The sequence below is a fragment of the Chrysochloris asiatica genome, unplaced genomic scaffold (assembly GCF_000296735.1).
Source record: "Chrysochloris asiatica unplaced genomic scaffold, ChrAsi1.0 scaffold00025, whole genome shotgun sequence".
Taxonomy (NCBI): domain Eukaryota; kingdom Metazoa; phylum Chordata; class Mammalia; order Afrosoricida; family Chrysochloridae; genus Chrysochloris; species Chrysochloris asiatica.
In genome coordinates, this window is record NW_006408543.1 from 18,748,788 (window position 1) to 18,761,055 (window position 12,268).

General features: G+C 49.1%; 1 protein-coding gene across 1 annotated transcript in view; it reads left to right on the forward strand.

Moving 5' to 3' along the window:
* Positions 1-12,268, forward strand: part of TTC7B (tetratricopeptide repeat domain 7B) — a 345,238-nt gene that overhangs the window by 308,083 nt on the left and 24,887 nt on the right. Inside the window, exon 19 of the mRNA XM_006839635.1 lies at positions 43-245. Within this exon, the coding sequence (XP_006839698.1) occupies positions 43-245 (203 nt within the window). The remainder of the gene's footprint in view (positions 1-42; positions 246-12,268) is intronic.

Genomic DNA, 12,268 nt, shown 5'->3' on the forward strand with positions numbered 1-12,268 from the left:
ACCAGGGACACATCTGCTGTCCTTCTCCCCCCCTCCCCCCAGCTGAAGTCTACATCGGCATCGGGAAGCCCGCCGAAGCCACAGCTTGTACCCAGGAAGCGGCCAACCTCTTCCCCATGTCCCACAACGTCCTGTACATGCGTGGCCAGGTTGCTGAGCTGCGAGGAAACCTTGACGAAGCCCGGCGGTGGTATGAAGAAGCCTTATCCATCAGCCCCACCCACGTGAAAAGCATGCAGCGACTGGTAAGTCCTCCGAGGAAGCAGTTGGTAGCCTGTAATGCTCAGGCACAGTTAGCTGGCCAGGTGGTCCCATCACACCAAGTGTCGTTTCTGCAGAGGGCATCCCTAGCAGCCCTGACTGAAGGTCCTGTCGGGTGCTCTGGGGAGTTGATGTCCTGGCCCCTGTGTCTGACAAAGAGGCTTGCATGCTGCCCTCTGCACTCTACAGCAGTCCGTAGGTGTGGCCACACTGGGGATGTGGGGGGAGGCAAGTGTGACCACTCTGCAGACTGGGGGGAGCCGTCCTGTGGGGATGGATGGATGGATGGCCAGGACACAGGTAGGTAAGTTGTCCAGTGTCCACCCTGCACACGGGCACTGTCAGATTACACAGTAGGCAAGGCAGGCGCAAGTGCACATTTTCTCACCGCATCAAAGATGGTCATTCTATCTGATCCGTCTCTCTTCTCATGCCACAGCATCTTCCTACAGAATCAAAGCCTCTTTTCAGATGTACGATCCCTGACAGATAAGCATACATTTACATGTCCTGACTTATTACACTACAGATTAGTCATTCAGTACATGTCAGCCACTGCGTACCTTGCTTCCTGGGTGCCCTGCCCCACATGTGGGTCCACTAGCTCCCCAGAAACACAGATGTCCTTCACTAGAGGCTCAGGCCAGAGCCCAGGTGGCGCTCTGACCCTGATTCCCTTGGAGACAGTCTGTGGGCCACTCAGCTTCAGTAAGCCACTGAGCTGACCAGTCCCCACGGGTGGGGACTCATCCTTAAGAACATCGATGTGGGCAGCTGTGAGGGTCTGAAGTGAGATCCAGAAGTTAACAAGGTATCGGGGCTGGGGGAAGCCACACTGCTCTGGGGGTCCGCAGGCCAGGCTTTGGCTCTGACATGTTATTTCATTCTGAGCAGTAGAGCCCCTCTGATCTAATGAGTCAGAGGGGAGGAAAGCTTGTACTAGACCATAGGTGCTCTTCGGTTGGCTCTCAGATCCCAGCACTGGTAATCAGACAGTGCCATGTGGCATCAAACAAAGAGTCCTGGGCGGGCTCCGGGACAGAGACCTGTTCTAGGGTGTTGCTTGCTCTCTAACCACAGGGAAGACCCCTGAGCTCTCAGCCTCTCAGTTTCCTTTCTGTACAATGAAGACATTCGACTCCACAGACTCTGCATTTCCATCTAGTGCTGAGAGGATGTGGTTTTGTATCTAATGAATGAAATATCCTTCAAAGGACCCCAGAGCCTGTATGATCTTTGCATTTCTCATAGTCACATTGTGAACTGTGGAAGGACTGAGTGATTTTCAGCAGAAGAATGCTGAGAAGTGTTGGGTTGGGACTCCAAACTCAACCTAGTCCCTCCTGGGGAACCCTGGTCTTAACCTCTAAGAACCTCGATGGACCTATACATTGGGTGGTTCCTTACCCTGGAAAGATGTTGTGATGACTGAGTGAAATGATTTACATATAGCCAGCCTGGCATTGCTCCTAGCACCTAACCCTAACCAACTCAAGGCCACTCTATAGGGCAGGGTAGAGCATCCCCCATTGCAGTTCCAGAGCTGTCACCGTACAGAAGCAGACTGCTTCTGTCTCCTGTACAACAGCTGGTAGGTTCAAACCACCCATCTTTGGTTAGCAAACCAGTGCTTAACCATTTCACTACCAGAGCTTCTAGCACCTGGCACCTAGTAAACCAAAACCCAATATGATTGCCATCAAACCAGTTCTAACTCATGGCAACCCCTTGTGTGTCAGAGTGGAACTGTGCTTCATGGAGACTCCAGGCTGGTTCTTAAGAAGTTGATCTACAGGTCTCGCTTCTGGGTAGGTTCGAACCTCCAGCCCTGTGGTTAGCAGCTGAGAATCCCTTGTTTGCGTCACGCAGGGACCCCCTCCACCCCAGCACCTAGTAGATGCTCATTAAAGGGAAACCCAACGACAGTCATGTTCCATTTTTAAAGTAATAACTTGATTATTTCAACTTCTCTTGATTAGCATTTTGTAGCTCACTTTAGGTTTATAAGTAAGTGTATACATTATCCAAACATGAGTCTGTTTGATTGAAAACACTACCTAGCTCTTCCGTCTCCTCTCGCTGTTGTAAGAGGAATTTAAAAAGTGCGGATGGCGCATTGCAGAAGAGTTATCATCCACACCGTGTACCCAGCCTTTCTATTAAAACGAGAGACAGTGTGTTTCCACCCAGGGGCCGATGAATTATTCAGAGAAGTATTTCTTGTTCATCTCCAGAGGGATACATGAGACACAAGATCAAATCGGAAAATCACACAGGGAGAGTTTTACATTTCTCCTTTGGAATTTTGCAAGACACCTGAGCTCCCTGACAAATGCCAGGCATGTCTCACTCTGAAAGGAGCAGGCAGTGGGCCCGCCCAGGAGAGCTGGTGAACAGGGCTGAGAGGAGACAGTGGCTGCGGACTCCACTGACGGAGCCTTATCAGGCTGGGCGACATAAGCCGTCTCTGGAGATCTTGGCAGCAGAAAGTGGTCATCATCATAAAATTATAACAAAAATAACTTTCATAATGTTGTTGTTGTTAAGTGTCGCCAAGTCAGTTCCGACTGATAGCAACCCTGTATGGGGTTTCCGAGGAGTGACTTCTGAGTTTGAACTGACAACCTTGCAGTTCAAACCGACCTTGCAGTCCAGTGCATTAACCTGCAACACTACACCAGAGCTCCTTTAAATAATAAAAATACACTTTTCTCAACATATTCTGTTGGATGCCATCGAGTCAGTTTAACCCATAGCAACCTAGGGTAGGACCGCCGATAGCAATTTTTGAGCTGTAACCTTGATGGGGGCAGATCATCAGATCTTTCTCCCAGGGAGCCACTGGTGAGTCCAAATCACTCACCTGTTAGTTAGCAGCTGAGCTGAGCTGTGTCCACACCAGGGCCCGTTCCACACGTTCTGTGCACATACTCCCAAGGTTGGAGGCAGGTGGAGACCAGCAAGTCTACAAAAATTGCTTAGTGACTGTGATCAGTGTGGCTCCCAAAGGATTGCTGGCAACGTTTCCTCTTAGTGAGCTTATAAGGAATGTTCTGGCAGCGTTCTCCCCGGCCTGCCACAGAGCCTGGCCTGCAGCTGGCAGGAGCCCCCCACACTGAACAGCCAATGCCCATTCCTCTCCCCCTGGGGCTGGTGTCTGTACAAGAGACAGCCCTGAGCCCTCACAGCCCCTCTCTCCTCCTCTTTCCCTTCTTGAGCATCCTAAGAAAGCTGTGTTTCCACAGCCTTGGCTAGAAGAAGGGATACGTAGTAGTACAGTGGTTAAAGCTGTTGGCTGCTAACACAAAGGTTTGAACCCGCCAGTCCCTCCATAGGAAAAAGTGTGGCAGTCTGTTTCCATCAAGATTACAGCTTTGGAAACCCGGTGAAGCACTTCTACTGTGTCCTACAAGTCAGAATCCACTGGAAAGCAGTGGATTTGGTTTAGCTGGAACAGGGGCTGGGAACGTATAAGGCCTGTGAAATCATTTGGCCTGGCCCTGCTAAGACAACCGCAGTTCCAGCCATCATGTTGTTAAGTTGATTCCGACCCATAGGGTTTCAAAGGAGCGGCTGGTGAGCTTGAAACACCAACCTTGCGGCTCAAACCGACTTTACAGTCCAGCGCATTAACCCACAGTGCCACACCAGGACACCAGCCACCACACTGGGGGTGAGTTCATTAAATGTTTGACCAAATATAGCAGGCTAATTTTCAATTTTGTGTAGCCTGCAAATGATGTTATAAATTTTGGTAGGAAAAAGGTTCCTGAGATAGAAGAAGTAGAGAAGATGGTTTTTGTCATACAGAAAGTAAGAATGAAGGGTCGGAGTTGGAATCCTCTCTCACTCACTCACTCACTAGCGAACTGGAGGGACAGCGGGAAGAGGGTTGTTTTGGATGGAAAGGAAACCACACTGTGTGTCACAGGTAGAGACAAAATGGCGGGCGTTGACAGAGTACCGTTCTCTGTCCCGAGTTTGTGCTTGTTCTCTGAAGAACAGTGTGTGCCAGGTTATCTGACCCCAGTTGGGAGAGAGGTGCACTTTAAGCAGAAACGCAAACGTGACATTTTTTTAAAAAAGCAGTAATGACTTGGGAGACAGATGGTATTTGTTCAAATAAATAGAAGACCGGACTTGACAAGAGAAATGTAAATTAAACCCCAGTGAAAATTGGGTATTTTCTAGTAGTTTGAGCCTTAATACGTATGTTTTAATCCACATGTACAGAGAAGGGAGGAGAGACGGAATGTGTTAAGTGTTAATGAGCTAGCACAAGACAAGGGAGGCAGATATTATTAAGGATGCAGTGAGCTGAAGGGGAGAAGAATAATAGTAATGTCGTTGACAAGAGGAAGACATTGAAAAGGGACTTTTCCCAGGAAATCTAAGGAAAGTTTTCATATGATTTTTGCACACATTTTGCATGCACTGTTGGAAGCCATTAGTGCCCAGTGCCCCAAATGAATTAATGAACCACTAGACAACTTTCCAGTACCAGTGTTGCGTCTTCCAGACTTGGAAGAGAGGAAGGAAATGTGCTTCATACCAACCGGGCTCAGAGAGACAGTATCTCCAGCCCTACTCCCCAGGCCAGGTACAGAGGCTCCGCGTAGCCAAGGACAAAATTACCAGGACAGGAACACGCTCTGCAAACAGGGACAGCTGCTTGCCCTCTGACAACGTCAGTCTGGGCTTTTGAGGGCAGCACATGAGACGGGAGGGCAAGGAAGGACCACGAGTGTTCAGGAGGGAGACGCATGTGGAGGTGGGGTGGGGGCAGCAAGCTTGTGTGGAGGGGTGCTGATAAGGATAGAGGGAGAAGGGATTGTTGAGAAGTCAGTTTATGCTGAAGCTGTTAGCAGGGTGCTCAGGCCTTCCTCCAGGCCACCTGACAGGTTGGGAAGAGGTGTGGGACACAAGCAGATGGCCGGGTCAGCCAGGGCTGTGGAGGGCAACAACCCGCAGCTTTGAAGGGGACTGTGAGGGACAGAGGGGTTCATGAACACTAGGAAGGGGGCAGGAGGGGCTCTGGTGAGCCACCCTCCTCAACCCCACTGAGGGGACAGAGGAAAACAGGGGTCAAAGTGAGGCGATTGGTAGTCTCCTGAGCTACTGTGGTCTAGTGTTGCAGAGAAATTTCAGAGCTGACATTGAGAGATGATAGATGAGAGAATGTGGATTAAAAGCTATCCCCTTTAATGTCTATGCTTCCGAGACAAAGCTGGGGCCTAGGAAGGGACAGAAAGCCACCAGTCAATCAAAGAAAGGTAGATGGAAATGACCAAGGTGGTAAATTTTACTGCCCCCCACCCCAAGAGGAAGTGACAAAAGACCACTGATGGAACTCTCCAAGGAAAGAGAGGAGGTGATGTGGGTGGAAACGTTGCTGGAGGTGACAGATGAGGCCCAGGCCGTGTGCTCATCTGGAGGCTGGTGCGTTGTAGTTCGGCAGTGGGAAAACATGTTCTGGGTACCACCAGGGCTCAATGCAGTGACACAATAGGCTTTATGTTGGGGCACCATGGGCCCCAAAGCATTAGCTTGCTTTCTGTGGACAGACTGGAAGGCAGGACCCCTGAGTTCCAACAAGATGGCTTCAAGGGGAAAGTCTTGAGGGTCTTCTCCATGATCTTACATTTTCTGCAACACCCAGAATCTGGAGTGACATCAGGGGGTAGAAACTGTAGAAGTGGTGTTAACGGTTCTTTTCCGGGGAACACATAGGTAGGCAAAGACCGAGAGATGGGCTGCACTGTGTGAAAAATGCATTCTGTGATGAGTAGCTGAAGGCACAGTCCAGACACACGCCCGGTAGGTTTGGAAGGGGGACATCAAAGTGTGCAGTGCCCTGGGATCCGTCTTCTGCCCTGCTGCTAGCTCCTAGGTTGTGTTCACAGCTCTAAAGATTGATGCAGGTGTCTATCAAAGGGAGGCTGACACTCAACATGAAACTGAAAAGACGGGCTCTCCTGATATTCAAAGAAGGGTCCTGGAGCCCGAGCTGTCTTTCAGCATGCCTGTGTGTGCATCCATTTTGCATGAGAGAGAGAGAGACAGGGAGGGAGAGAGCCAGAGGATGCACTCTGGTTGGCATTGTTGTATTATGAACCTTCAGTGGTTTGGGGTTTTTTCTCCCCTCTTCCCCATCTTGTAACGTAGCCTCTGTTTCCTGAGCAGAACCACATGTGTCTGACAGGTCATCTGTTAGCTGGGTGTTTTTTAACCTCTTAGAGAAGAGATGCCGCATGAAGATGTAGCACAGCTTTTCAGGAGGGACTCCAGTACCTGGCAGTCTGCATCTAACTCTGCATGGTTTATCCATCCACCAGCAGCCAAGTCTGCAGCTTTCCCTTGGACAAGCAGGTCCTGAAGAGAGACCCTTTAATCCATGTTCCTATACCTAACCCTTTCAAATGCTGAGTTTTTTAAATGGATCTCTTTCATCCAAAGTACACATTGTCTTGTACATAGAAAGAATGACTGGCAGGAATCAAGTCTAGTGACTTCTTTTATCTATTAACTGTATTTTATCTTCTTTCAGAATTTAAAAAAAAAAAGCTTTTAGAATTAAGAACAATCTTTTTTTTTTCCTTTGAAGAAAGGCTTATGAAAGACTTAGATATTCATCCTATGCATCTGTTTGCTTAGATATTCTTTGATAAAAGGACTTTGAGAAGTGTTATTGTTGTTATGTGCCATTGAGTCAGTTCTGACTCATAGTGACCCTATCCAGGGTTTCCAAGGAGCGACTAGTGGGTTTGAACCACCGACCTTACAGTTCACACTGACCTTGTGGTCCAGGGCTTATCCTACAACACCACACCTGAGCCTGAGGGCCTGAGATGTGTCCAGGCCTTCATTTCTCTAATGTCTTCAGTCGCTATAATTGGGGTTCAACTGAACTGTGCTCAGAGGAAAAGTAGGGCGCTCTTTCTCCTTCTCCTCTCCTGTCTTTAGTGGTGTGCCCTTTGATTGCTTGAGGCCTCTTGAAGAATGATTGCCACTTGGCATCAGGAGAAATCTACAGCCTTGTACGCCATATCCGATGTGTTTGCTCTCCCAGTGATTCGGAAAATGGAGGATTTCTTTCCTGTCGTTGTCATTGTTCAAGTCAGTTCTGACTCTAAGCAACTATATCGGGATTTCCAAGGAGCGGCTGGTGAGTTTGAACTGCCAACCTTGTGGTTCAAACCAACCTTGTGGGCAAGTTCTTATCCTGCATCGCCACACCAGGACGGCTCTTGGTGACCTGTCCCAGGTCCTGTTGTAAGTTAGCAGCAGAACCAGGACAAGAAAGTTCTATGTTCATATGTTAGTATAGCTGTTTCCGTGTATCTTGCTTCCCTGGACCAAATGAATTCTCGTGTGGCGAGTTTCTGTCAGTTGTACCCAGTCATCCCTTCCAAGGACAGTTCTCTGTCCCTTAATGGTGACTCAGGATGTAGCCTTGGCTCTCAAGGACCCCCACTCCCCACCTTCCAAAGGGAGCTAGTTCAGGGGTGGCCACCATCTGGTCTAGTTCCCAGACCAAAGGAGCCTCTTTTGTTGCCTTGACCCCAAACCTAAGTGGACCTTCCTTTGTGTTATGGATTGATTGTGTCATTCCCCCCTCCCCCCAAAAAAAACCCTGTTGAAATCCTAACTCTTATACTAGTAAATATGGAGTCCTGATGTGGTGCCGCAGGGGCAGGGCAATGCACTGGACCGCAAGGTCAATTTGAGCCACAAGGTTGTCAGTTCAAACCTGCCAGCTACTCCTAGGAAAACCTATACAGGGTGACTGTCAGTCAGAACTGGCTTGATAGGACTTAATAACAACAGCAATACAAGTAAATATGACCTTGGTTAGAAATAGGTGTTTCTTTTTTTTATTTTAATGGGGGCACGATAGAGTCGGTGGGTCCTAAACCTCATCCCTTCTGTGTTATGAAGGGGACAGACACAGGGAAAAGCAGACACCATGTGAGGGGAGTTCACAGGCCAAGGAACACCAAGTTTTGCCAGCAGTCACTGTTGTTGTTGTCAAGTGCCATCAAGTCGGTTCCGACTTATAGTCACCCTGTATAGGGTTTCTGAGGAGCGGCTGGTGGGTTTGAACAACCGACCTCGTGATTCAAACCGACCTTGTGGTCCAGTGCATTATCCGGCAGCGCTACACCAGGACCAGAAGCTGAACTAGACAGGGAAGGACCTTCCCTTAGAATTACATCCTGAATTCTGACTTTGTCTCACGTCCTTTGGAAACTGCATCTGTCTAGCTTATACCGCCTGGTGGTTAGGTATGTGTATCTTCCTTGGAGCCAAAGGACTGTCGCCCTGGGAATCTAGAATTTCTGAGAGACAACATATGGTCCCTATGCTGCCCTTGTGCTTGCGATCCTCTGCAGAGGAACCCCTCCCATCCTCAAAAAGTGTCACGTGGTGCATGGATGGTCTATGTAGACGTCGCCTTCATCTGTGGGTCCTCTCACCATTGCAGTGTTCTCCTTGGTGCTGGCTAGGGGAGACACTGCTCTGAGGACAGCAGCCACCCACTCAGAAGCCCCACCGACCCTGCGCAGGCTCCAAAATACAAGCTGCGCTGTACTCTGTGGCTTGCGGAAAAAATTAATTCCCTGTTTATTTCTTCTTTCTGTTTTGGAATCTTAGATGGCTAATTATGGGTAGTGCAGTTCAGTCTCCCATTAGTAATTATGATCTAAAATTGTTTAAAATCTGACATACTCTATGCAAACCATTTATTCTTAGAAATTCTGCCCCTTGGTTGTCGTACAATATGACATTTCAGTCCCCCGCTGCCTTCCTGTTTGCCAGTCAGCGCCTCCTGGCTTGTTGCAGGCTGTTCACTTCCTCTCGTCTGGGTGGTTCTTTGTTCTCAGATTCTTACTGCTATTGACTCTATGTAGCCTTTAGCAATCCTATAGGGCACAGTGGGACTGTCCCATAGGGACTCATAGGCTGTACATCTTTAAGGAAGCAGACTTATCACATCTTTCTCACATGAAGCAACTGGTGGGTTCAAAACAATGACCTTTCAGTGAACATGTGAGTCCTTGACCACTGTACTAGCAAGGTCCCTTTGTTCTCAGACACTGGCCCCTTATTTCCCCTCCTCATCTTAGGCCTTCCTGGTTCTAACTCAGCTGCTGTCTTTTAGATTTGCCAGCACCTTCCTTCCCCCACCCTGCCTGCCTTGAGCTCAGCATCACTGTGGCTGACGTCATGGGAGCACCGGCATTCGGGTGCTCCATCTCCCCATTTATTAGTGCTGGCCATAGAAAATCCCCACTGTGTGTCTGGGGCCATTGCAACCCTATGTCTTCTCTGGACCTTTGGACTAAGTTCTAAGAAGAACATCCCATAAGAAGTGCCTCTGAGGAACGCCTTCCATTGTTTTTCCTCAACCAGGATGAGAGCCTAGATAGGACAGGAGTGAATGGGAGCCTTCAGACCTGGCTACAAAGTTGATTTGTTGTGAAGTGCCATCAAGTCGGTTCCGACCCATAGCGAACCTGTACAGGGTTTCCGAGGAGCAGCTGGTGAGCTTGAACCACTGATCTTGCTGACCAAGCCAACTTTGCAGTGCAGCACATTTAACCCACAGCGTCATACCAGGACGCCAGAGAGTTGAGAGTTGATAGCATTCTGTAATGTAGAGTCTCACTGAAAGCCTTTACCTAAGTGTACGTGCTATCTACATGGGATTCAGTTGACCACCACAACTGAAGAGGTTCGGCAAGAACCTCAGTGGGCGGTGAGTTGATGCGAAAGGACCAGGGACACTCAGAACAGGAGGGTGGGAAGGGTGGCATAACTCAAAGGCTGTCATCAGGGCCCTGGAAGTGGACATGTAGAAGCTATTGAATTGGTATTTATGTTTTGTTTTTTGCTGTGTGTATTCTCAACAAAAATAACAAAATAAATTAAAAGAAAGTCTCGACCGAAACACCCCTTTTACAGATGGGGAAGCTGAGGCCAGATAGGGTAGAGGATTTGCCAAGGGCGCAGAGCAGTGAGTAGCAGGCCCCCCAGGATCCTGACCATGTCTTCAAGGTCTCATGGGTCCCCTCTCTCAGTCTGTACAATGGGGTAATGATGCTGCTTTATCCAGTTGTGGACTAGGGGTGAGGCGGACCCTGGGCCCCTGCTCTGGTGGAGAGGCGAGGCATGTGTGCTCATCCCCTGGGCATTGAAGAGCTCTGTGTTGCTCCTCCCCTCAGCTGGAATGAAGTCTTCCTTGCCTCCTGCCTCTTCCCCTACCTAAAAGAGATGGAGGGCCTCTTGCTGTCGAGCTGCCCCGAATGCCTGGGTTATAGCTCCAGCCTGAATTTAGGAGCTCAGTCAGCTACAGCAGAGTTCCCAGGCTAACACCCGGGAGCTCGTGGCAGTGGTGGTTATATGCCATGGAGTGGGTTCCGACTCATAGCGACTCTGTAGAGGGTTTTCAAGGCTATAAATGTTTACAGGAGCAGAAGGCCTCATTTTTCTCCCAGGGAGCAACTGGTAGATTTGAACTGCTGGCATTGCCATTAACAGCCCAACACATAGTCCATTATGCTACCAGATTTCCTTTTGCCTGGGAACTGGTGGTAAGGAGCAAGAAAGAGACTTGACAAAATGTACCAAGGGTCGCTAAGTCTCAAACTCCTAGGCTCTTGGAAGGTCGGAACCAAGGTGGACTTGTCTTCCTGCACAGGCCCATAGGCCAGCCTTGGTGGCTCCCTGCTCTGGGAAATGTCTAAGCATCACATACCAAAGAGTGGGGTGCAGGTGAATCCAAAGAGACTCCACCCAGGGTCATCAGTAGGAGTACTTCCTAGAGTCAGGGGTGTTCCCTGGGTGTCAGCACCCTCTTGGGAAAGGAGAGGACACAAGCAAGGTAGAGAACCCCCCTACCAGCTCTCAGGTCTGGGCCCTTAGTATCCAGAAAGACCAAAGGCCCTTTGAAAGCGCCTTAGCCGAGTTCTTCCTTCTTCCAAAGCTTCCATCCACTTTGCCTGGCAGAAAACCCCTCTGTTGTTTTGCCTGTTGGCTTCCCACCAGGCTCCCTGAGCCCTCTCTTCCATCCTCTAGTTTTTGTCCTCCTTTTTCTCTTCTACTTGCTATTTACATAACACCTGGCTCTCAAAATACCTTTGCAGGTATTGCTTCTTTTCAAGCCTTTCAGTATGTCAAGTTGCTAGTCACCCAAGGGGCTTTGAAACAGGAGAGGCACTCGGTATGTGAACACTACTGTGTACCAGGTATTGCTCAATGTCCCTTTGAGCATCACGTTCATTCTCTCACTAGTCAGCCGGAGTAGGGCATCAGAGGTGGATCTTAAACAGACAGTAGGCACACCAGCTACTGGAAATACATTCATGGGGGACTGGGGGACTAAGTAAAGACAGTTGACGTTGACTCTGGTAGGCGTGGTGGTGGCTGTATGGCTACAGAAGAAAGTACCTTCATTTTGGTAGACGCTCAACACAGGTGTTAGGCGTGAAATGTCACAATGTCTGTGGTCTACTTTAAAATACTATTGTTGCTGTGAAGTGCCACAGAGTCGGTTCCAACTGTCTAGGGTTTCCAAGGCTGTACGTCTTCATGGGAACAGAAAGCTTCATCTTTCTCCTGCGGAGCGGCTGGCAGGCTTGAACCGCAGACCTTGTGGTTCACAGTCCAGTGCTTATCATACAAAGCCACTGCACTTCCAAAATATGAACCTACCCAAAGTCAGTGAGCAAACTCATAGCCACCGAGTTGATTCCAATTTGTAGCAACCCTGTAGGACAGAAGAGGACTGCCCCGTAGAGTTTCCAAGACTGTAACCTCTAGGGAAGCAGACCGTCACATTTCTCTCCTGCTGTCTGTGGTGGGTTTCCTTTAGCAACTGAGTGCTTAGCTACCGTGCCACCAGGGTTCCTTTTTAAAATGTTAACACTCCCAAAATAACCCACAGAACCCACTGCAACCCTATAGGATAGAAGCGCATTGTCCCATGGGTTTTTTTTTTTTTTTT